Genomic DNA, 22,675 nt, shown 5'->3' with positions numbered 1-22,675 from the left:
ATATTCTCAATATTCTGAACTCTTGATCTTTTACGAAGTTTGTTGACGTTCTCAATATTCCTTTGCAAGTTCATTATATAATTCTCCAAGTAAGATGATTGATATGAATAACAAATTTGCATTTATTCTCTTCCGCATTGCAATATAAGGGCGAAAAAAAAAACAAATATCATTTTAATTCTCTCACTAAAGAGGAAAACATCTGTCTAATAAAATTAAACTGGAGAAGGGGATAAGACAAGGTGACGCCATGGCCCCAGTATTATTTAACATGGCTCTAGAAATAGTAATTCAAAAGGGGAGAATACAAACAAAAGGATCCATATTCAATAAGTGTAGCCAAATTTTAGTTTTTTCCGATGATGTTGTCATTACTGGAAGAAAGTTAAAAGATATAGAGGAAACATTAATAACATTAAATGCGGAAACTAAGACCCTGGGATTCAAGATCAATGTCAAAAAATCTAAGTACATGAAAATTTCTAGAACCTATTAACCTTAGAATAGTACCAGCAAGAACAACAGGAATGAAATACTAATTTGAGGATATTTGTTTGAGGAAATTCAAGAATTTGTATATCTTGGTTTGTTATTAAGATATAATAATGAATAAAAAGAAGAAATTCAGGGAAGAATTAATTTCATTTTGAATCTTGCGTACACTACTTTTAACACTTGAACATAAGTAATTGATTAACTAGCGGACTTACTCGTATTAATTATGTAAGTCTGTGCGGCTTACAGCTGTTTCGGTGCTTCATCACACCATCCTCAGAGCCTACTAGATCTCGGCGTTATCTCGAACTTCTCTGCCTATTGTGTGGGTGCGTTTGCTTGTTGAAAAGCGTTGAAAAGTGGAGTCAAATAGTGTGTGTGTGTGCTGAAATTGATGTGAGTGTTGAGAATTTGATCGGGGTGTGTTTTAGTGTGTTTGTATATTTCGTATTGTTCTAGTGTGTTGAGTTTTTGGTTCTTGGGTTGTATGTGTAGGATTTCCATGTCCGCATTTATCTTATTGTATGTATGGTTAGCATTGGTTATGTGATTGGCGTATGTAGATGTATTTTGTCCTCTGGTTATTGCTTTAATGTGTTCTTTGTAGCGTGTTTGGAATAATCTGCTTGTCTGTCCAATGTAGAACTTGTCACAACTATTACGTACATGTGAGTTTGTATACTCCAGTGTGGTCGTATTTATTTGTTTGTGTTTTTTGTGTGTTGAGATGTCTTTGTAGTGCGTTTTCTGTTCTGTATGCTATGTTGTATTTCTGCTTCCTTAATGAAGATGCGATCTTATGTGCGCTTTTGTTTTCATATGTTAGTGTGATGTACGTAGTATTTGTTGTGTTTGTGTTGTGTTTTGCGTATTTTTGTGTTTGTTAAGTTTCTGTTTTGTCTTTCTTATGATGTTGTCTATTATGTTAGGATTGTAACCGTTTTCTTGTGCTATGTATTTGATTGTGTTCACTTCTTCATTGTAGTGTTGTTGGCTCATGGGTATGTTGGGTAATCTGTGTACCATTGTCCTGAATGCAGCATGTTTGTGTTGTATGGGGTGGTTAGATGTGTTGTGTATATGTGTGGTGGTGGTGGTTGATTTTCTGTATATTTTGAAGGTGTGTTTGTTGTCAATTTTTGTTATGGTGATGTCTAGGAAATTTATGGAGTGTTGTTTTCAAGTTCCAGTGTGTATTGAAGTTTTGGATGTACGATTTGTTTATGTATTGGTGTAGTTTGTGTATTTGTCTTTTGTTTCCTTTGTATAGTATGAGTATATCATCTACGTATCTGTGCCAGTATATTATGTTGTTTGCATATTTGTTGTGTTAATTTAGCCAATATAGCCTACTATGCGCTTTTACCCATGCTTAAAAGCAAAATAGTAACCAGAGAAATCAAACTGAACATATACAAGACTCTAATTAGGCCAGTGGCTCAGAATCATGGACATCATAGAAGGAAACGTGTACACAAATAACAATTTTCGGTGGTGCACAAATGGGCAATACATAGAGAATCAGATACAACAAGGAACTGTACGATATATTTAAAGAACCAGATAATGAATCCTTTATTAGAATACTTACTTACAAACTTACTTACAAATGGCTTTTAAGGAACCCGAAGGTTCATTGCCGCCCTCACATAAGCCCGCCATCGGTCCCTATCCTGTGCAAGATTAAGCCAGTCTCTATCATCATACCCCACCTCCCTCAAATCCATTTTAATATTATCCTCCCATCTACGTCTCGGCCTCCCTAAAGGTCTTTTTCCCTCCGGTCTCCCAACTAACACTCTATATGCATTTCTGGATTCGCCCATACGTGCTACATGCCCTGCCCATCTCAAACGTCTGGATTTCAAGTTCCTAATTATGTCAGGTGAAGAATACAATGCGTGCAGTTCTGTGTTGTGTAACTTTCTCCATTCTCCTGTAACTTCATCCCGCTTAGCCCCAAATATTTTCCTAAGCACCTTATTCTCAAACACCCTTAACCTATGTTCCTCTCTCAGAGTGAGAGTCCAAGTTTCACAGCCATATAGAAGAACCGGTAATATAACTGTTTTATAAATTCTAACTTTCAGATTTTTGGACAGCAGACTGGATGATAAGAGCTTCTCAACCGAATAATAACACGCATTTCCCATATTTATTCTGCGTTTAATTTCCTCCCGAGTGTCATTTATATTTGTTACTGTTGCTCCAAGATATTTGAATTTTTCCACCTCTTCGAAGGATAAATCTCCAATATTTATATTTCCATTTCGTACAATATTCCCGTCACGAGTCATAATCATATACTTTGTCTTTTCGGGATTTACTTCCAAACCGATCTCTTTACTTGCTTCAAGTAAAATTTCCGTGTTTTCCCTAACCGTTTGTGTATTTTCTCCTAACATATTCACGTCATCTGCATAGACAAGAAGCTGATGTAGCCCGTTCAATTCCAAACCCTGCCTGTTATCCTGAACTTTCCTAATGGCATATTCTAAAGCGAAGTTAAAAAGTAAAGGTGATAGTGCATCTCCCTGCTTTAGCCCGCAGTGAATTGGAAAAGGATCAGATAGAAACTGACCTATACGGACTCTGCTGTATGTTTCACTGAGACACATTTTAATTAATCGAACTAGTTTCTTGGGAATACCAAATTCAATAAGAATATCATATAATACTTCCCTCTTAACCGAGTCATATGCCTTTTTGAAATCTATGAATAACTGATGTACTGTACCCTTATACTCCCATTTTTTCTCCATTATCTGCCGAATACAAAAAATCTGATCAATAGTCGATCTATTACGCCGAAAACCGCATTGATGATCCCCAATAATTTCATCTACGTACGGAGTTAATCTCCTCAAAAGAATATTGGACAAAATTTTGTACGACGTCAACAAAAGTGATATTCCTCGAAAGTTACCACAGTTGGTTTTGTCCCCCTTTTTAAAAATAGGTACAATTATGGACTCCTTCCATTGTTCTGGTACAATTTCCTTTTCCCAAATAGCAAGTACAAGTTTATAAATTTCGCTATATAATGCACTTCCACCCTCTTGTATTAATTCTGCTGGAATTTGATCGATACCTGGAGACTTGTACTTTTTCAGATTTTCTATCGCAATTTCGACTTCTGAAAGCGTGGGTTCGGGTATAAATGGCTCAGCAGTTTGTATTTCAATATCGTCCCGATCATTTCTATTTGGCCTATGTACATTTAGTAGTTGCGCAAAATAGTTTTTCCATCTGTTTAGGATTGATGGAGAGTCTGCAAGCAAGTCACCATTCTCATCCTTGATCACGTTTACCCTTGACTGATATCCGTTCTTAAATTCCTTTATACCCTTATATAAATCTCGAATGTTTTTATTCTTACTATTTGTTTCTACCTCATTCAGTTTTTCCTTCAAGTAACCTCTCTTTTTATTCCTAAGTGTACGACTTGCTTCCCGTCTTTCATTGAAATAATTATCTCTCTTCTCCTCAACTGGATCCTGTAAGAATTTCAATTTTGCCTGTTTCCTTCTTTCTACTACCATGCAACAATCTTCATCAAACCACGGTTTCTTTTTCTTAGTTTCATAATAACCTATGCTCTGCTCAGCTGCAATTTTGATACTATCTCTGATATTTTCCCACACGCTATTAACATCTAATTCTTTCTCAACTTCGTCGGAACTTTCTAAAGTGGCAAACCTATTCGAAATTTCGACCTGATAATTTTGCTTAGCTTCCTCGTCCTCTCCTTTATTAGAATATCTAGATTAAAATGGTTGGGACATGTTAGAGGTATGGAGAACCTTAGGAAGGCTAAGATGGTTACCACACAAAAAATAGAGGGAACAAGGTTGAGAGGAAGACCACGATTGCTTTGGATGGATTGTGTGGAATGTGATTTGGCGAGGTTAGGAATCCGGAATTGGATGAAGCGGGCTGAGAATCGTGAAGAATGGATGAGGATCATTAATGAAGTCAAGGCTCCCTTGGGCTGTAGTACTAAATAAGAAGAAGAAGAAGAAGAATTCTCTTACTCTCCAGTCTACCCTGTTATTGGTATATGTTATAGCTAATTTCATTAAAGTGAGTGATCTTGCTGGAAAAGTCAATGATTAGTCCCAAGTTTGGTGAGGTACTTAGAGGAAAAGTCATGTCATTTGTACCCTATACCTCAAAATCAATGAGCCCATTATGTCTTGTTACCATATGGTAACGCAGTGCACAAAGCAATATAACTTGCCCCACACCCGTCTTTAATTAATAAAACTGGAATTTTTGTTTGTGAATCCAAGCTACGTGATTGGTTCTTTCTCATTACATTATGAAATCACAACTTTATAATACCAGTTGGGCAAGAGCAGCTGTGCGATTTAGATGTTGCTTTCTCAGCAGCAATTTTGGAGAGCAACAAGAAGTAAGATTATTTATTTGTTACTTTGGTTAACTTCATTGTATTGTTTGTTGTGGTATTTTACTTATTGGAGATTTAGTATTCGTGTACATCAAGCACAAGTTTACAATCCATTACATTGTTGTGGGTATAATACATTGTTTCTTGCGCTACCATATGGTAACGCTAGGCTAATATGTTGTCACTCATTCTTTGTGGTCTCTTGCTACTAACAGTAAGACAGAGGAGTTGCAAGAAAGTACAAGTAACAAAATGTATGTTACAAACAGATGCGTGAAAGTGCATGAGATACTTTGGGAATTCGAAAACGAAAAATGAGATCATTCTACATAGTCATCAAAGCCCAACTTTGTATCTGACGAGAACTCTACAGATGTAGAGGGTGGCATGTTCGACAATATAAGTGGAAGGAAACTGAGTGCTGAAGCTGAGATGATATTCCTTATTGTAGAAGAAGTTGAAGAGTGATCTGTGTTACGAAGAGAATGATACCATCAACATTGCAATGTGTGGAAATGGTGCCATCAGGGAAACGTGAGTGGATAAAAAGTATGTTACATCCTTTCAATCGATTTCTCCAGAGAGTGACTTTTAAAGATAGAGATGTGACAAATGTTGTTTTTTTATAAAAAAAATATATATCGCTTTATCTATGTAAAAACTGTTTTAGCCCATTTTCACATGTTAGATGTAGCTAAAAAAAAATGCTTGGCAGCCAAATAAAAGATCCGGCTCAACATCGACTGAAATGTCGCCCTGGTTGGCAAGTTGGTATAGCGCTGGCCTTCTATGCCCAAGGTTGCTGATTCGATCCCGGGCCAGGTCGATGGCATTTAAGTGTGCTTAAATGTGACAGGCTCATGTCAGTAGATTTACTGGCACGTAAAAGAACTCCTGCGGGACAAAATTCCGGCACATCCGGCGACGCTGATATAACCTCTGCAGTTGCGAGTGTCGTTAAATAAAACATAACATTTAACATTCGACTGAATTAGAATTCAAATGGGAGATTTCAACAAGTCGGGAGCACCCCTGAAGGCAAGGAGTGACCGTCTACTCCCAAATACAGCGTTATTGGAGCTACGAGATGTGTCCAGAAAGTAAGTTTCCCTGGGGCAGTTTGCAGAAATATATAGAATTTTATGGAAAGATTTATTCGAACAGGTGCAGGAATTGTTGAGCTATTTTTTTTCAATATATTCTCCACCCGAAAAGAGACTTTTTCATGCCGTAGGATCAACAGAGAGGTGCAGACGGCTGTCACGCACTGGTTCCGATTCCAGGCGGGAGACTTCTATGAGGGACTAAAGTTGATCCCACGGTGTGACAAATATCTCAGTTCCAGTGAGGAATATGTTGAAAAATAGTTCAACAATTCCTGTATCTGTTCTAATAAATCTTTGCATGAAATTGTGTTTTCTTTCTGTAAACGGCTCCGAGGAAACTTACTTTCTGGACATCACTCGCAGAACATCTGATTATATAAGACACGATGGAGTGGAACTCTAATGATTCCGATACCCGGAAACAAAAGACGGCAATGTGCTGGTAAGAATGCTCTTCTGGCATACAGCGTTCTCAAAATTTGATGTAGGTCTATGCAGCCCATGTTATGTTAGGAAAATGTGTTTTATTCATACGAGTGTATTGTGACAATAATTTGTGATTTTCTATAAACTTTCGCATATGTGTGAAAGCACACTGAAGGAGACTAACGTGTCCTGTAATGAGGAAATTATGTATCTCTGTTTAGATATTGTGAAAGTAATTTTCTTAGTTTTGCATTTTTTGTATTATTTGTGTGGAGTGTGGTATCCTGTGGAACAGAAAAGTGGACATTACGACGAAGTGAAGAGGAGCGAATGGAAGCATTTGAAATGTGCATATGGCGAAGACTGGATCGTGTGAAGTGGACAGACAGAGTAAGAAACGAAGCTGTGTTGGAAATAGTGGATAAAGAATGAATGATGCTGAAACTGATCAGAAAGAGGAGAAGGAATTGGTTGGGTCACTGGCTAAGAAGAAACTGCCTACTGAAGGATGCACTGGAAGAAATAGTTAACGGGAGAAGAGTTCGGAGTAGATGAAGGTATCAGATGGTAGAAGGCATGAAGATATATGGATCATATGAGGAGACAAACAGGAAGACAGAAAATAGGAAATATTTGAGAATGCTGGGTTTGCAGTGAAAGATCTGACCTTGGACAGAACACCGAATGAATAATGAATGTATTATTTGTCTGTTAAAGTTTAGATAAGTTCAATAAATTGATTGAAAAATGTCATTAGATGATGTCTTTAAAATTTGACAACATAATGACCTGTAATTCCACATATTCGCTTCAACAATGGAAAACAAAAGCACTGTTGTCTTCAGTTACACCCATTTAATCAGTCTATAACGAAATAAACGAAAAACTTGACGAAAAATAATTCAGGCTTTTAAGGGTTAAGAGAGTGTAAATTGTTAAATTCTTGTTTCAGTTGCGATTCGAAACACTTATCTAGCAGACACGACTACTATATTAGATTTCTGTGTTTAAATTTATAATTCCCACAAGCTCTTGGATGTTCACTGTTTATTTCATATCCAAATGCGGAAATTTAAAAATTCTCCATATTAAAATCTATAAAGGATTATGTACCCCTAATCAGTCTCACGACTTTAAGGAAGCCAGAATTTAAGTACCGACATCTCATGTTTAGGCATCAGCGCAATAAGTGATACGTGGTGTGAAAGAAACTAGGGCAATTTTTTTAAGGGTATCGTATTGGCATGTCGTCATAACGCGTTGCGTTCGAGCATAAATGAATAGCTGTTTGTTAAAAAGGCCGAAGTCCAGAAAGAAAAATTTTACAGGACAAACAAAAAACTATTTCCTGCTTAAGCATTTAAGTTTATTAATTTCTTCAATTTATCAAATTAAGAAGTTTTACTTAACTCACATGTGTGAGAAATGTATTTTAAAATATAATCAATCATACTTTTAGTAGGGGGACTTGCATTAGCTGGACATATGCCTTTTTAAAAGTAATATGTTTTAACATGGATTTTTTTGTTTAAATATAATGAAAATGAGTTTTATATGAAAAACAAAATTATCAATATATATTACTGTATACAAAACATTTTTATTATGGATTTGAGCAATTTGATTTTTTTTTCCAATATGAAAATCTAATATTATATTGATTTGTTTGATTTTTTCATTTCAGTGTTGGGTCCACTGTTCAATCTGCTCATAAAATACTTTAATATTATCCTCCTTTTATGATTTTACTTTCTTTGCGTCATTAAGTTTTTTCTTTCTAAGTAAAAGTTTTATTTCTTGATATGCAATAACACTAGACAGTTCAGTAAAGGACATGTATGCGAATTATGATGCAAAACAAAGATATGAGTTTTAAATCCAATGATGAATGGTGAGGCAGTAAAAATTCCTAGATGCTCCTGGTCAAAAATGAAGTGGTACAAATTACCGATAGTAAAGGAACATCTTCTTATGCCACTCGGCATTAGCTTTCTTCACAGATTTTTCATGTAATAATTCTGCCACTAGCTTTTGAAATTATAAAATTGGACAGATTTTGTGGCACTTCCACAACGGCAAATTTTAGCGAAGAACTTTAAAAATAACGATCTAAATCAGTTACCACATGCTGTAAATGCGATCATGCTCTTATAGAGCTCGTTTGGTTATCACAAAATCTGTCACAAGACTCAAACTGTGGCCTCTGATAGATTTTGCATCAGATTTGTAACTTCGTGACATGAATACCTATTAGTTCTGTAGCTGCTGCTCTTTCGGAAGCATCATTTACGTGTGTAGAAAAAATTAAAAATAAATTATGGTTTATTTAACGATGCTCGCAACTGCAGAGGTTATACGAATCAGCATCGCCGGTTTGCCGCAATTTTGTCCCGCAGGATTTCTTTTACATGCCAGTAAATGTATTGACATGAGCCTGCCGCATTTAAATGCCATCGACCTCGGCCGGGATCGAACCTGCAACCTCAAGCGTAGAAGGCCAGCGCTTGGTGTGTAGATGTCTGGATTTGCAAACCCCTTACCATTTTTTAATATTAGTATTAACTACAGCGTCTGTTTCACTATCAGAATTCATTGTAATGAAAAATATTAAACATATACGTCTTATACAGTTATGTATTGACTGGAACACATGTACTGCAACAATCATCATGAGCCTCGTAACACATATAACTAAAATAACTTAATTGATGAAGTTTAGCCAACATCTAAGTTTCCCAGTGCATTATGGTGTTTGTTAAATGGGCACATGTCCTACACTTCTACCCTTTTAACAAATATCAATATCAAAAAATATTGAATGACATCTAGTTGCCACGTACAGTGAACATTTGTCGGTTCTTCTGACATAAATCAATGTCTCTATGCTCAAAGAACATTACAAGCTAAGAAAGTGATTTTCGAAAAAAATGCGACCTTGGCCCTTTTAACATAGAGCTGTTCAAATGCATTGTTATTGAGAAAGCATATGCTGCATTTGTGCCTATGTGGACTCAGCAGCAAATGGGTTTGTTGGGGACCTGTTTAGTCGTATGAGAATTTGTTTCATTGAAACTGTAATTTATAAGCACTAACACATTATGGTTTTGTCACCATAGATATTATAATCACTTTTTTATATTTTTAAAAACCCCCAGGACCAAATTCTGGTTGCACCACTGCTTAATTGATTGAATTTGTAAATAAATTAGAATTTTCTTTTTAATTTTTCATGTACCTATTATTTTAGCTACGATAAAGCAAATTTTTGGCATTCTAAATTCTGAAGAGTAGTAGGACGTATGGAATGTGTGCTAGATTTAACTCTTATTTTTTTTATCATCCCTCTTAAAAAGTTTGTGATTGAGCTGTGTTTAGTCGCCATATTCACGGCAACATAGATCTCTGTTGTTCTTGAGAATTCGGGGAAAATCAATGAAGTCCAGCCTACGCTTACAGTGAATAATATAATCCTTCGAGCATTAAAGTTGTTCGAAGATATAATCTATATAGCCTATTGAAATCCAGATAAGAAGAATATTCAGGTAAGCAAACATTTGATACGAAATGTATTATGCCGTTGTGATATATGTAACTTGATTTGTCATCTTATTGCAGCGCGGGAACTGTTGACGCACGTTCGGTACAGTCTATTAATATGGAAATTAATTACATTTACTGTGAAGACAGGTATTGAATTCTACAATGCAATTTATAATGCCTTTTTGAGAACTAATTCGTCCGATTTCCTACACAAGAACGATGTACAGGTAAATAAACATTTGATAATTGTATGAAAATTTTATTACGCAGTCATCTCAAGGCTGTTTCGTATGCAGACTTCACCTCACACTCCGATCTCTCTAATACAGTAGCAAGTGTTTCTGTGCATTGTTTATGTGTATGTAATAATTTTTACATGCACGTAAAGGAGAGGTAACTTTGTTCGGCTAGAAACGAGCGAGACAAGTCTCGGCATTACATGCGAAATGGTATACGTTATGTTTCATTATGACGCAGAATCTAGTTGCATGAAATGCAAGAGTATGGCCTAACGGAAATCCGTTTACTTTAAACAATGGATTGTGGTAACTCATATCTGCATCTGGAATTCAGTAGACCTACAGTATACGTACGTTGTTCACTTTGTTTCGTAGGATTGCAATTTTGGATGAGGTAAGTTCCAATTTTTACCTCTAACGTAGGGCCTATATGAGTTCAGCATTAACTTCAGACTCGAATATAACCGTCGTTCTATTTTGATTACATCTGTTTCACTATTACCGCTGTTTCGTGGCACATTTTAATTTTCGGAAAAATAATATTAAACACGGGGGAAAGAACTAGCCACCATACCTCATTATGTTCTTGCTTAAGTAGTTACCTCATGAGTGATGTCTTTTTTGTGTCATGAGATTTCAACTTCTCCTCGGACAGTTGACTAAACAACATCAGTCACAGATGAACGTTGTTGTTGTTTAGTCAACTGGGTAGAGATGGGTAAAAAATAACACAACAGTTATTTTGGAACTGTTCCGGTCTCGGAACTGTTGCAAAAATGAACAGTAGGTCGGAACCTCCTGTTCCGAAATAACAGTGTTCCGACTCCGAGCTGCTCACGTGCCAACTGTTGCGGCCTCGCAGTACCGCGTGGCACAAGGTATGTTCCGACTCCCTCGGAACTGTTGCAAAAATGAACAGTAGGTCGGAACCTCCTGTTCCGAAACAACAGTGTTCCGACTCCGAGCTGCTCACTTGCCCAGCTGTTGCGGGCTCGCAGTACCGCGTTGCACAAGGTATGTTCCGACTCCGAGATAACAGTCGGAACGTCGGAGCTTGTTCCGATGAACCAACGACAGCTGCAGTTACACTGTACTTGAAACTCTCACGTGGTTGGAGGGGGGCGCATGGACATTGAAATCCTTGCGGTGGCGCGAACTTTAATATCAACATTTGTAAGACTGGCCAATCATCTGTAATGTTATAGTAAGTATTCAATAATCTGTAATATTGATTCCCGCTTTATGGTTTATTTCACCATTAGTTGACTAATTCTGTTTTATAAACATTCTACAAAGTCATAAAGTACGCATACTATTATTAATTAATTGATCAGCTGATTCTATACAAAGGTTAAAGTCGTAAATGGTAATGAGTGGTTTAGTTACAATGTCTGTATGTCGTTTGTTGAGGTTAAGTCTGACAAGCACAAGTTTTTGTGCTATCTTCTCTGTTATCAAAGAACGACAAAAATGTTGTAGCATTATTTGTTGGAAACTACCCATATAAGTACTGATTTGGAGAGCGAGGTTTAATGCGAAGTTTAAATTACACTTTGGTAAAGATGCGATTCCAACATTTTACTAACCCACTGCGGGGTTTCCAGGTTTCAGTACTGCCAATATATATCTTTTTTATTTATGAAATTGTAATATTTATTATTATTATTATTATTAATATTATTATTATTATTATTATTATAACTGTGCATTAAGAAAAGTAAAATTAAAAATTAATGATTTGTTTTTTTTTATTATGTAATAGAGAGAACAGAAATTACATACCATATGTTTTAAATGTTATGTTATTTTTTTTAGTTGGCTACCATGTCTTTATAACTTTATGTACGAAAATAAAGTGTTGTATTCTGTCCTTGTAGTCAACAGCTGTGTAATTACTAACATTAAGCTTTTGAGTTCTGTCCGCATGCACAGCAATTTTCCAAAATCGATTCGAATGTGCATTGCAGTGCCATCTATAGATAAGAATGTGTACTATGTCATGCCTGTGAGTGCTCCAGTGTGAGCTGCATGGTGTTATTTGTCTATGGTGAAGAGGGAGGGTACTGTACCGTTCGTTTGAACGACTCAACGACTCCGACTCATCACCACTGGTGACTGTTATTTCGGAACTGTTATTTGGAACATAGTATTTTTTCGGAACCGGAACCGTCGGAACCGTTCCGGGAAAAGAACAACTTCGCCCATCACTACAACTGGGCAATGGTAAAGTTTAGCGGTCCCTGCTTAGGTCGTTCTTGCACGCATGAAAATAACAATGGAATTTACACTCTTTGGACAGGAAGTACTATGTGACTCAAAAGGATGACGGAAATAACAGAAGGCTAACGGTTTCATTTATGGAATTATTGACGTAGTTTAAGAAGGCTACACCAGAGTTGCATTCGCGGTATATGTCTGCAGTTTGAACCCAGTGAGGGCAATATTTGCTCGATCCCCGACATGAAATTATTATTTTTGGGTACAGCAGAGTCGCATTCGCATTGAAAATAATACATTTTGATAATATACACAACATTCGCGGAATATGCCTACAGTTTGAACCCAGTGAGGGCAATATTTGCTCGATCCCCACATGAAATTATTATTTTTGGGTACAGCAGAGTCGCATTCGCATTGAAAATAATACATATTTGATAATATACACAATTAGAACTAAAAACGAGATATGATAGTATATTACCAAAAATTATACCGTATATTTTCATTACTGTTACAGTACCTAATATTGTAATTAAATGAAATGAAGCATGCTTCATTACGAAATTCTTGCACATTCATTTATGCATGAATCAATAATTTTCAGTTGCATCGCACGTATATTTTGATGTTTTAAAATTATAGGTTATGTTTACTCTATCACTACTTTATTTCTACATTCGCAATTATGCAATTATAATTAAGCATAACGTTATGTATGACGACTTGTAAAGGCAATTTGTCTACATATCAATTGCATTTATTCGTTTCATACAGTACTTCAATCTGAAGTCTGATTAGTTAAATATGTTACTAGGACTAAACTAGCGCATATATTCTTTGCATATACGAATTAGTTGGTTAATTTAGACTTTTATTATGCCTTGTTTCTATAGGATCAAATGCATTTCCACAAAAAATAAATTGAAATCACAAGAACTACCTCAGCGCTAGTAGTCAGTGACGTATGCAATGGAAGGGAACAGGAACTGGCCACCCTACCCCCATTATTTCTTGGCCTAGTTGCTTTATAAGTGATGCTTTATTGGTCTTCGGACACTTGACTAAACGACAGCTGTATTGCAATAAGGCGACCTCAAAGCAACCAGATTTACAAGGTTATGTTGTCATGTCGAACGTGAATGTGATAGCACAATTATTCAAATTACAGACCACTGTATTAATATATGTATAAATATATTGCTGAATAATTTTTTTACAGCGAAAGAAAGCATTTGTGTTGAGAAATCTTCACATATATGCTACTAGTTATGGACACTGATAAAGCATTTCCGGAAAATATCAGGAATACTTAATGTACTCAGTTCAAATTAAGAACCAGTTATATAATATAACCATTTCTGTCTAATTTTGATGTTCTTCAATGCCCCGTCATTCCATAATTACGTTATGATACCATATAGGAATTATAGGTTATGTTTACTGTATTTACCTCATATTTCTATATCCGCAATTATACTCATAATTAAGCATAATGTCACGTATGATACCCCGCACTTTCAATTGTATTTTAATTAACTTATTTATTATGATACTGAGTTGTATTGAATTGTATTTATCGACTATCTACGAAGGGAAAATATATACGGTAGGCCTAACCTATGTAGGCTACATTTCATAGGAGAGACTGTGGTGAATTTTCTACCTACAAGTAAGGATGGTAATCGTGTTCTGAAGTCTATCCTAAATATATTCTTTTTTATTAAATCTCAAAATAGCCTTCGTTCTCAACTTAAAATGTTAATGCAAACAGGTTATGTTAACATGCTGATTTCTCTTCACGTTAAAATTAAAACAGTTTTATAATTATACCTGCAACATATTATGCAACAAATAAATGGAACTTATGCACACTTTACACTAAATAAACATTTTAATTTTATTATTTATTTATTTCTTACTATACTGGGTTGTTTTCAATTATATTTATCTACTAGCTACCAGAGGACGTAAACTAATATCATAGAAGGGACTGTGGTGAATTTTCTACCTACAATTAAAGAAGGCAAATGTGCTAAATTAAAATAAACTCTCACTTTGAGAGAGGAACATAGGTTAAGCGTGTTTGAGAATAAGGTTCTTAGGAAAATATTTGGGGCTAAGAGGGATGAAGTTACAGGAGAATGGAGAAAGTTACACAACGCAGAACTGCACGCATTGTATTCTTCACCTCACATAATTAGAGACGTTAAATCCAGACGTTTGAGATGGGCAGGGCATGTAGCACGTATGGACGAATCCAGAAATGCATATAGAATGTTAGTTGGGAGACCGGAGGGGAAACAACTTTTTGGGAGGCCGAGATGTAGATGGGAGGATAATATTAAAATGCTTTTGAGGGAGGTAGGATATGATGATAGAAACTGGATTAATCTTGCACAGGATAGGGACCAATGGCGGGCTTATGTATGGCAGCAATGAACCTGTGGGTTCCTTAAGAGTAATTTGTATTGTTATTTGAGGTTATAAGGCTAAGTTGTTCCTGTTTTGGTTTTGATTTCTCTTTTCGGCTGAAATGCCATCAATTTAAAGTAAATCAACTATAGTGAATATGATTAATGAATCAAAGGATATTTTATTCGGTGCTTTTTAAAGCATATTAGCAAAAAAGGTAAAGTAAACCAATGAAGAAAAATGTTTGTAATGTTTGAGGCTATGGAACTGATACCTCAGAACAAAGATTATGCATACGTTAAGAAAGAAACTTTGACAAGTACAAATTCAAGTTCACAGTTAGTATCATAATATAAACATATTATGTAGCCAGTGGGTCTACTGCCGACATGAATGCCACTTAATATGACTTGATGAAAAATTCGCTATTTTTTTTTCAGCTTTACATTTGATCTATTCATAAACTAGTGTAGTTTTATATTTAATTTGTAGGCTAAAGTTGACAGTGTCAGAAGAACTGGCAGTGGAGGAGGGAAGCCAGCAAAAATTACTGCAGTTGATGAATTGGTATTAGATTATTAAGAAAAAATTCTGCAAGTGTTGCTGGTCTAGGACAGAAAGACCTGATGGCATTGGAAAATATGCCAAATAATCAACATTCCAATTTGTAGAGCAACTTGTATTTGAAGCTTTCCTCATAATGCATGACTTCTATTTGTTTGTCTTGTTATGGCAGGTCCCACTATATTTAACAACTCTTCAAGTTTTTCAGCACTTTACCTAATCTGTTCATTATATTTAAACAGTGCTCCCATAATGGAATAATTGTTCTTTCTGGATATAATTTTAGCTCTTCTCACAACAACTTCATCACTTGAATCGCAACCATTAAACCACTTATTAAAAAAATAACTACAATATTTTGTTTTGATTATCTGAGAAAGGTTGTCACTGGTAACTGATAATATAGAAATCATCCAATCTTTAGACTCTTGTAGCAATATTCCTGTTGAATACTAGTGTAATCAACTAAATCAGCATTTTAAGAAACAGAATCACTTATGAACTGGTGAAATCGAACAATATTACTAGTCTGTGAACTGGTAACTACTACTTTACCATTGTATTTTGTAGAAACACAGACTTTTTAAAAAATTTATTTAATAAACTAATATTACTACTGTGCAGACTAATAATATTACGTAGTCCATGAGTTTCGAGAAACAGGCCCCTGGTCTAGATCGAGAAGGCATTGATATCAGTCTTCAGTTTGAACCCAGTCAGGACTATATTTGCCAAGTTCGATCTCCGACATTTAATTATTATTTTTGGCTACACCAGAGTCACATTCGCTTCCATCGAATATCCGTCTTCAGTTTGAACCCAGTCAGGGCTATATTTCCCTAGTTCGATCCCCGACATTTAATTATTATTTGAAGGGCTCACAACCAGAGTTGGCCAAGTCCACCCGTGATCAGTTTGTGGAGTAATACAATCTCGGATGAAGAAAACTTAGATTTATCCATTGCTATAACAAACAAAGTCCATAACTCATTTGTTACTCCACAGAGGACAGCATTTCCTAAATAAGGTGAATGAAGACTCAATATCTCAGAACTATTCGAGATGAACTTGGTCCACTCTGGTTGTGACCCCCTATGTAGGTATAATGAAATCGCTGGAAAAATCTAAAAACATGTATAGAAAATGAACCTCTCACTTTATATGTCAGTCCACAGTTGGGACCCACTGACGGCTATATTTCCTCAGTTCGAGTCCCGAAATTTAATTATCCTTTATTCTAGGTATAATACAATTGCTTGAAAAAAAAGTATGCACAATTACCCTCTCACTTTAAACGTCAGTCCACAGTTTGAACCCAGTGACGGCTGTATTTCTTTGAGTTCGAGCACCGAAAATTAATTATTGTTTTATTATAGATATAATACAATTGCTGGAAAAGCCTAAAAAAAAAGTATACAAAATTACTCTCTCACTTTAGACATCAGTCTACAGTTTCTACCCAGGGCGGTTATATATTCTCAGTTCGAGACCCGAAATTTAATTAAATTTAATACATTACTAATTTTGACAACAGCTTTGCTTGTTAATTTAAAATGGCTGTGTTATTACATTATTGTGTATTATTCATTGTCTATACAAGTTTTTAGATTTTTACAGCAATTGAATTATACCCCCAATAAAAGTAATTAATTTTCGGTGCCCGAACTCGGAAAATATAGCCGTCACTTGGTTCAAACTGTAAACTGAGATTTAAAGGGAGAAGTTCATTCTGTATACACTTTATTTAGATTTTTAGAGCAATTGTATTATATCTATAATAAAGAAGAATTTAATTTCGGGGTTCGAACCGTCGACTGACATTTAAAAGAGAGGTTAAAGCGACAGACGTTCATTGTGTAAATATATTCATAGACAACATAATTGCGCTTTTTATATACCTATAATAAAGAATAATTTAATTTGGGTTCGAACCGTCGACTGACATTTAAAATAGAGGTTAAACCGTCGACTGACATTTAAAAGAGAGGTTAAACCGTCGACTGACATTTAAAAGAGAGGTTAAAGTGACAGATGTTCATTGTGTAAATATATTCATAGACAATTAATATAATTGCGATTTTTATGTACCTATAATAAAGAATAATTTAATTTCGGGGTTCGAACCGTCGACTGACATTTAAAAGAGAGGTTAAACCGTCGACTGACATTTAAAAGAGAGGTTAAAGTGACAGACGTTCATTGTGTAAATATATTCATAGACAATTAATATAATTGCGCTTTTTATATACCTATAATAAAGAATAATTTCATTTCGGAGTTCGAACCGTCGACTGACATTTAAAGGAGAGGTTAAAGTGACATACGTTCATTGTGTAAATATAATCATAGACAAATTAATATAATTGCGCTTTTTACGCCACTCTAGTATCGGCTTCGTAAACTACGCCATCAATTGCATACATAAAACCGTCAGACTTATTTTATTATGGCAGTGCTTTTGAATCCCGTTGTACTTGCATGCGTGCAATAACGACCTAAGCAGGGACCGCTAAACTTTACCATTGCCGTCAACTGTCCGAAGACGGGTCTGAAACTCATACGTGATGACAAAAAGGGCAACACTTATGAGGCAACTAGCCCTACATCGGCCGACTAGCTACATATTGCACTAGTCAGACTTCATATGTATACTAACAATTGTTCTTTCGGTCAAGTTTTAGTATCCTATAGCCACTTCCAACGGACTCCTAACGAATATTCACACGTTTATCACTGGGATTGTGGCGCTGGAAATCAATTTAGAACACTTTTATCTCAGCCACTACACATTTGAATTTTTATTGTACAATATAAATGCAATTATTACTACAGTGACACAATAATTCTTGCAGATAACATAGAAACAACTTCGGAAACGTAATTAACAGAGTCGCAGTTTCACTTCAATTCAACTAGATGGACTCAGAATTCCAGCAGACGATATGGTACAGGTGTAGCAGGGATGCCAATATCGGCAAACGAAATGAAACTGTGAGGAATGTTACAACAGGCGTGCTAAACGTTACAAATGTTACAATAGGTGTGTAGCAGGTTAGGTTAGGTTAGGTTTTATAAGGTGTCCAAGATAATACGAATGGTTACCACAGTTACGAAATATGGCCGCCTTCTTCCTTCAAGTACGACGATTTTCCTATATAAAGTAAGGAACCTGTTTAGGGCGGGTTGGGTGGGACCACAGCTCTCCCAGTGATCACATCGAGTTTCTAATACTCCACACTACAAAAATAAGGAGTTTTCAGTGTTTGTTTTTAATTTACTATACTAGCAGTACATTAATAAAACTTCACTGTTCTTTCTCGACACATATCGTCAAGTGAGATGTACTGCCTGATAATAGATGTGCGTACATATCAGTCAGAACTCAATCAGAGGAACAATAATTCAATAACGTTTCTCAGTAATTATGTAAGTATTAAAAGAATGAAGAACAATATAAGACTGTGTTTATTTCTACATTTTTTTTGACAGCGAATTTACTAGCGCACAGACTTATCCGCTATTTCGCCTGCTCATTAATTTGGGAAGGTCGCATCTTCCAAGTAACTATAATATTTGTGTGTATTACTATAATGCTGTTTTTTTTTTTGTGTTTGTAAGAAGAAACATGACACAGGAAATAAACGATGGCAGAATTCTATTAGCACTAATTTTGAAAATACAAAAAAGGAATATACTGTAGTCTTAGGACCGAAAATCCAATACAAACTGAGTAAAGCTCAGCATTCCTGATAACTGGGATATTAGAGCGCGATTCTCACAGTCGTTTCTTGTTGGCAGCCTGATTCTCAAATACAAGGTGTGGTAGAGGAAACGCATGTTTTGGATTGGCTAGTTTAATTATAATAATAATTATAATTATTATTATTATTATTATTATTATTATTTATTTATTTAGTTAATTAGTTACTTAGTTACTTATTTATTTACTCATTTACTTATTTATTTAATTATTTATTTGTTTGTTTGTTTGCTGGACAACAGCCATAGGCCAATAAAAGTCCAGCACAGAGATACAATTAATACAATAAAATGAACAAGTATGGTACAAATTAAATAATTGAGATAACAACAAAATGAGGAACGTAGATTACAATGATTAATTTACAAGAATTAATACTATTAAGTTATATTTTATGGAAAGGAGTTGATTCTTACAAAATTATTACCAATGTGTAGAAAGATTATACAAATAATATTAACAAAGACATTGCCATGTTCTAATACTTCTATACATTGAATGGCTCGAAATCGACTACATGTATGTTAGCAATTTTATTACATCTGGAAACCGGCAAGAAAGATCTAGAATTTCTGATATAGAAGCGTTTGTGATGTCTCGTGTCCTTAGGAATACGAAGGCTGACACTGTTTAAAGGCCCATTCACAATGAAAATTAAACATAACCGTAACATAAAAACAGAAGTTTGCGCCCAGGCTACCAAATGGAATCATTCACAATGATTCACATAAGCATTGACATAAACATTACCATAAGACGTTAACATGAAAGTTTGCAAACTCCAAACTTTCATGCTTATGCTTATGGGATTTGCAAACAGAACACAATCGTGGAGTGCTGAAGTATACGACAGAATATGAGGAAATGGCATCGTTGTCATGTTTCCATGCTTACCAAGTATGTTTGCTGTTATGTTCATGTTCCCATCGTGAATGATGGTATGACTTCTTGATTTTACCGTAACGTTTATATTCTTAAGTTAATGCTTACGTTATGTTTAATTTTCATTGTGAATGGGCCTTAAGAAAGATTGACAATTAATGTAACCTTTAAGGACCTTACATAAGTATAAATAATCGAGATCATGACGTCTAGCATACAAGCTTCGACATTTAAAGTGCTCGCATTTTTTTTATCATAGTTATACCCAGAGTTATTAGGCATAAATCTGTACGAACATAATGATATAATTTCCTTTGAATATTTTCCAGTTTTGCTGAATCAGTACTTGTAATAGAGTTCCAATCTACAAATGCATATTTGAGTTTCGGTCTCACTAATGTATTGTGTAGCATTAAAAGAGAGTCAGGTGTTGAAAAAGAATAAGTAATTGACCGAATTATTGCTAACATTCTTATTGCTTGGTTATAAATATAATCAATGTGGTTGTGAAAATATAATTTATTGTCAATTAATACACTGAGATCCCTAATACAATCATTTCTATTGTTGAATACAGTTTTTAGATGATAGTTATATTTAAGAGTAGATGTTTTCCTTGAAAGTGATATTAGGTAAGTTTTGGATTCATCAATCATCATCCCATTATCAACTGACCAACTGGTAATTGAATTAATGTCATCCTAACAGTCAGCATTACTTTTGATTTTTCGAAAAATTTTAAGATCGTCAGCGAGTAATAGATACTCAGAACTTATTAGTTTGCAAATGTCGTCAATGAAGATTAATAATAATAATAATAATAATAATAATAATAATAATAATAGTATTAATACTGATAATTATAATAATAATATATTAATAGTAATAATAGTAACAATAGCAACAATTATAATAACAATAATAGTAATAATAACAATAAGAATAATAATAACAATAATAATAACAGTAATGATAATAGCAATAATAATAATAACAATAATAATAGTAGTAATAATAATAACAATAATAATAATAATAATAAGAAGAAGATGATGAATAATAACTAAGCTGCGGATTTATGCCTGTATGCCTATTTTAATCCTTTACCTGCTGATGCATACTTTTAGGTTACATATGCATTTTAAGGCACTTTGAGTATTATATGCGAATTCTATAGTGCCTATAATTGCCTATTTCACTAGAAAATGCCTATCTGCTTATAAATGCCTAAGAGTTGCCTAAATATCCGTATTATATATTATATTTAAACTTATTGACTATTTTATGGATATTTTTTGAATCTGTAATTTGTTTCTTTTTTATCCAGCAGAGAGCAGTGATGCCATACAACTACCGATAATTTGTGTGTTACGTCTTACTGCCACCAGTGCGAGGAGAAATTGAATAATTTTAAATTCTACTAATAAAAAAATGTATTTCGAAGGCCGCGTGAATCGTTGGTGGTAGTTGACTGGGGTTGTTGTTTTAAACTGTGTATCAGTTTTGTGAGTTTGTGACTTGAGTTTCCTGTTATAATACGTGAAATATACGTGGAGATATGCCAAAGCAAAAGTCATCAAGAGCATATGTTCTGAAACAATGAATCGATGGTGATCCTAACTTCTCATCAGATGGAAAAGTTATATATTGCCAAGCATGCTGCAGAGAAGTAAGAAAACTGAGTTTATTTTTTGTGTTCGTTACATTTTAAACCTCATTTGTGTTATGCATAGCAGTTTAAATTAATTAATGTTCTATGTTATGTTTAGGTTAAATGCGAGAAGAAAATATATCATATTGACCAGGACTAGGGTACCAACATGCATGTAATGAAAAGTAAACAGATCACACTACAGTACAGCCTTTCTTGTCCGAATTGCCCAACAGTGATACAAAGGAATTCTATGAGGACTTTTGGATAACTATGGTGAAAGCAAAAATTCCTCGGAGGAAACTAGATAATGTGTACCTCAAGAACTTTCTACACAAATACACCAACAAGATTATCCCTAACTAGTCCACATTAAGAAAAAAATTATCTAAGTGCAATATATAGTTCGGTAGCTTTGTAAAATTTGAGGCAAGCATAGGAGAGACAAATATCCTGGCAAACCCAAAGCTAAAATCTGATCTTGCTTTCATCAAAGCAAACTTTGGAAAGCTATCTGCTTACATAACGAAACTGGAAACGAGGAGTATTCCACTCCACAGTGATGTGCAAGTTATGAAGAAAGTAGAAACTATTCTTAAAGAAATACCAAGCAGTGTGGGAGAAACAATGAAAAATAAGTATTTGATAATTGTGAAAAGAAATCCTGGTTGGGAGCAAGTGTTATTGGCGGCAGAAGCACTGGTTGGAAATGAAATTGACATTACTGCGTTCCCACTGGTTTGGTCCCCAGCTGAGATTGGATCCCTGAAATATTGCCCCATCACTTCATGTGAAGTGGAGAGGATTTTCTCCCAATTTAAGAACATTTTTACAGACATCAGTTTTCATTACATCATTTAAAGGAATATTTAGTTATTCACTGTCATAAGGACATAACTGTATAAACTAGTGTATAATACTACGCTCTGATCGTGTTAGCCATTAAGAATTAGAAATTGTTAGTGGCTT

General features: G+C 34.9%; 2 protein-coding genes across 8 annotated transcripts in view; both read left to right on the top strand.

Annotated features, from left to right (window-relative positions):
• Positions 1–22,675, top strand: part of LOC138691562 (gastrula zinc finger protein XlCGF57.1-like) — a 449,766-nt gene that overhangs the window by 96,197 nt on the left and 330,894 nt on the right. The window lies entirely within an intron of this gene.
• LOC138691565 (zinc finger protein ZFP2-like) overlaps positions 9,862–22,675 on the top strand; it is a 41,248-nt gene continuing 28,434 nt past the window's right edge. For 4 of the 7 annotated variants that reach the window (XM_069813657.1, XM_069813655.1, XM_069813650.1 and 1 more), the window contains exons 1-2: positions 9,862–9,980; positions 21,386–21,724. In XM_069813657.1, coding sequence (XP_069669758.1) covers positions 21,712–21,724 — 13 coding nt within the window. In that variant the 5' untranslated portion in view covers positions 9,862–9,980; positions 21,386–21,711. Of the gene's footprint in view, positions 9,981–10,035; positions 10,206–21,382; positions 21,725–22,675 lie in introns of those variants that run through there. The other 3 variants (XM_069813651.1, XM_069813652.1, XM_069813653.1) reach the window with 3 other exon arrangements.

Source organism: Periplaneta americana, chromosome 16, assembly GCF_040183065.1.
Source record: "Periplaneta americana isolate PAMFEO1 chromosome 16, P.americana_PAMFEO1_priV1, whole genome shotgun sequence".
Classification (NCBI taxonomy): Eukaryota; Metazoa; Arthropoda; class Insecta; order Blattodea; family Blattidae; genus Periplaneta; species Periplaneta americana.
Note: the sequence above shows the minus strand (reverse complement) of the source record. Positions and strands in the feature narration are given on the sequence as shown.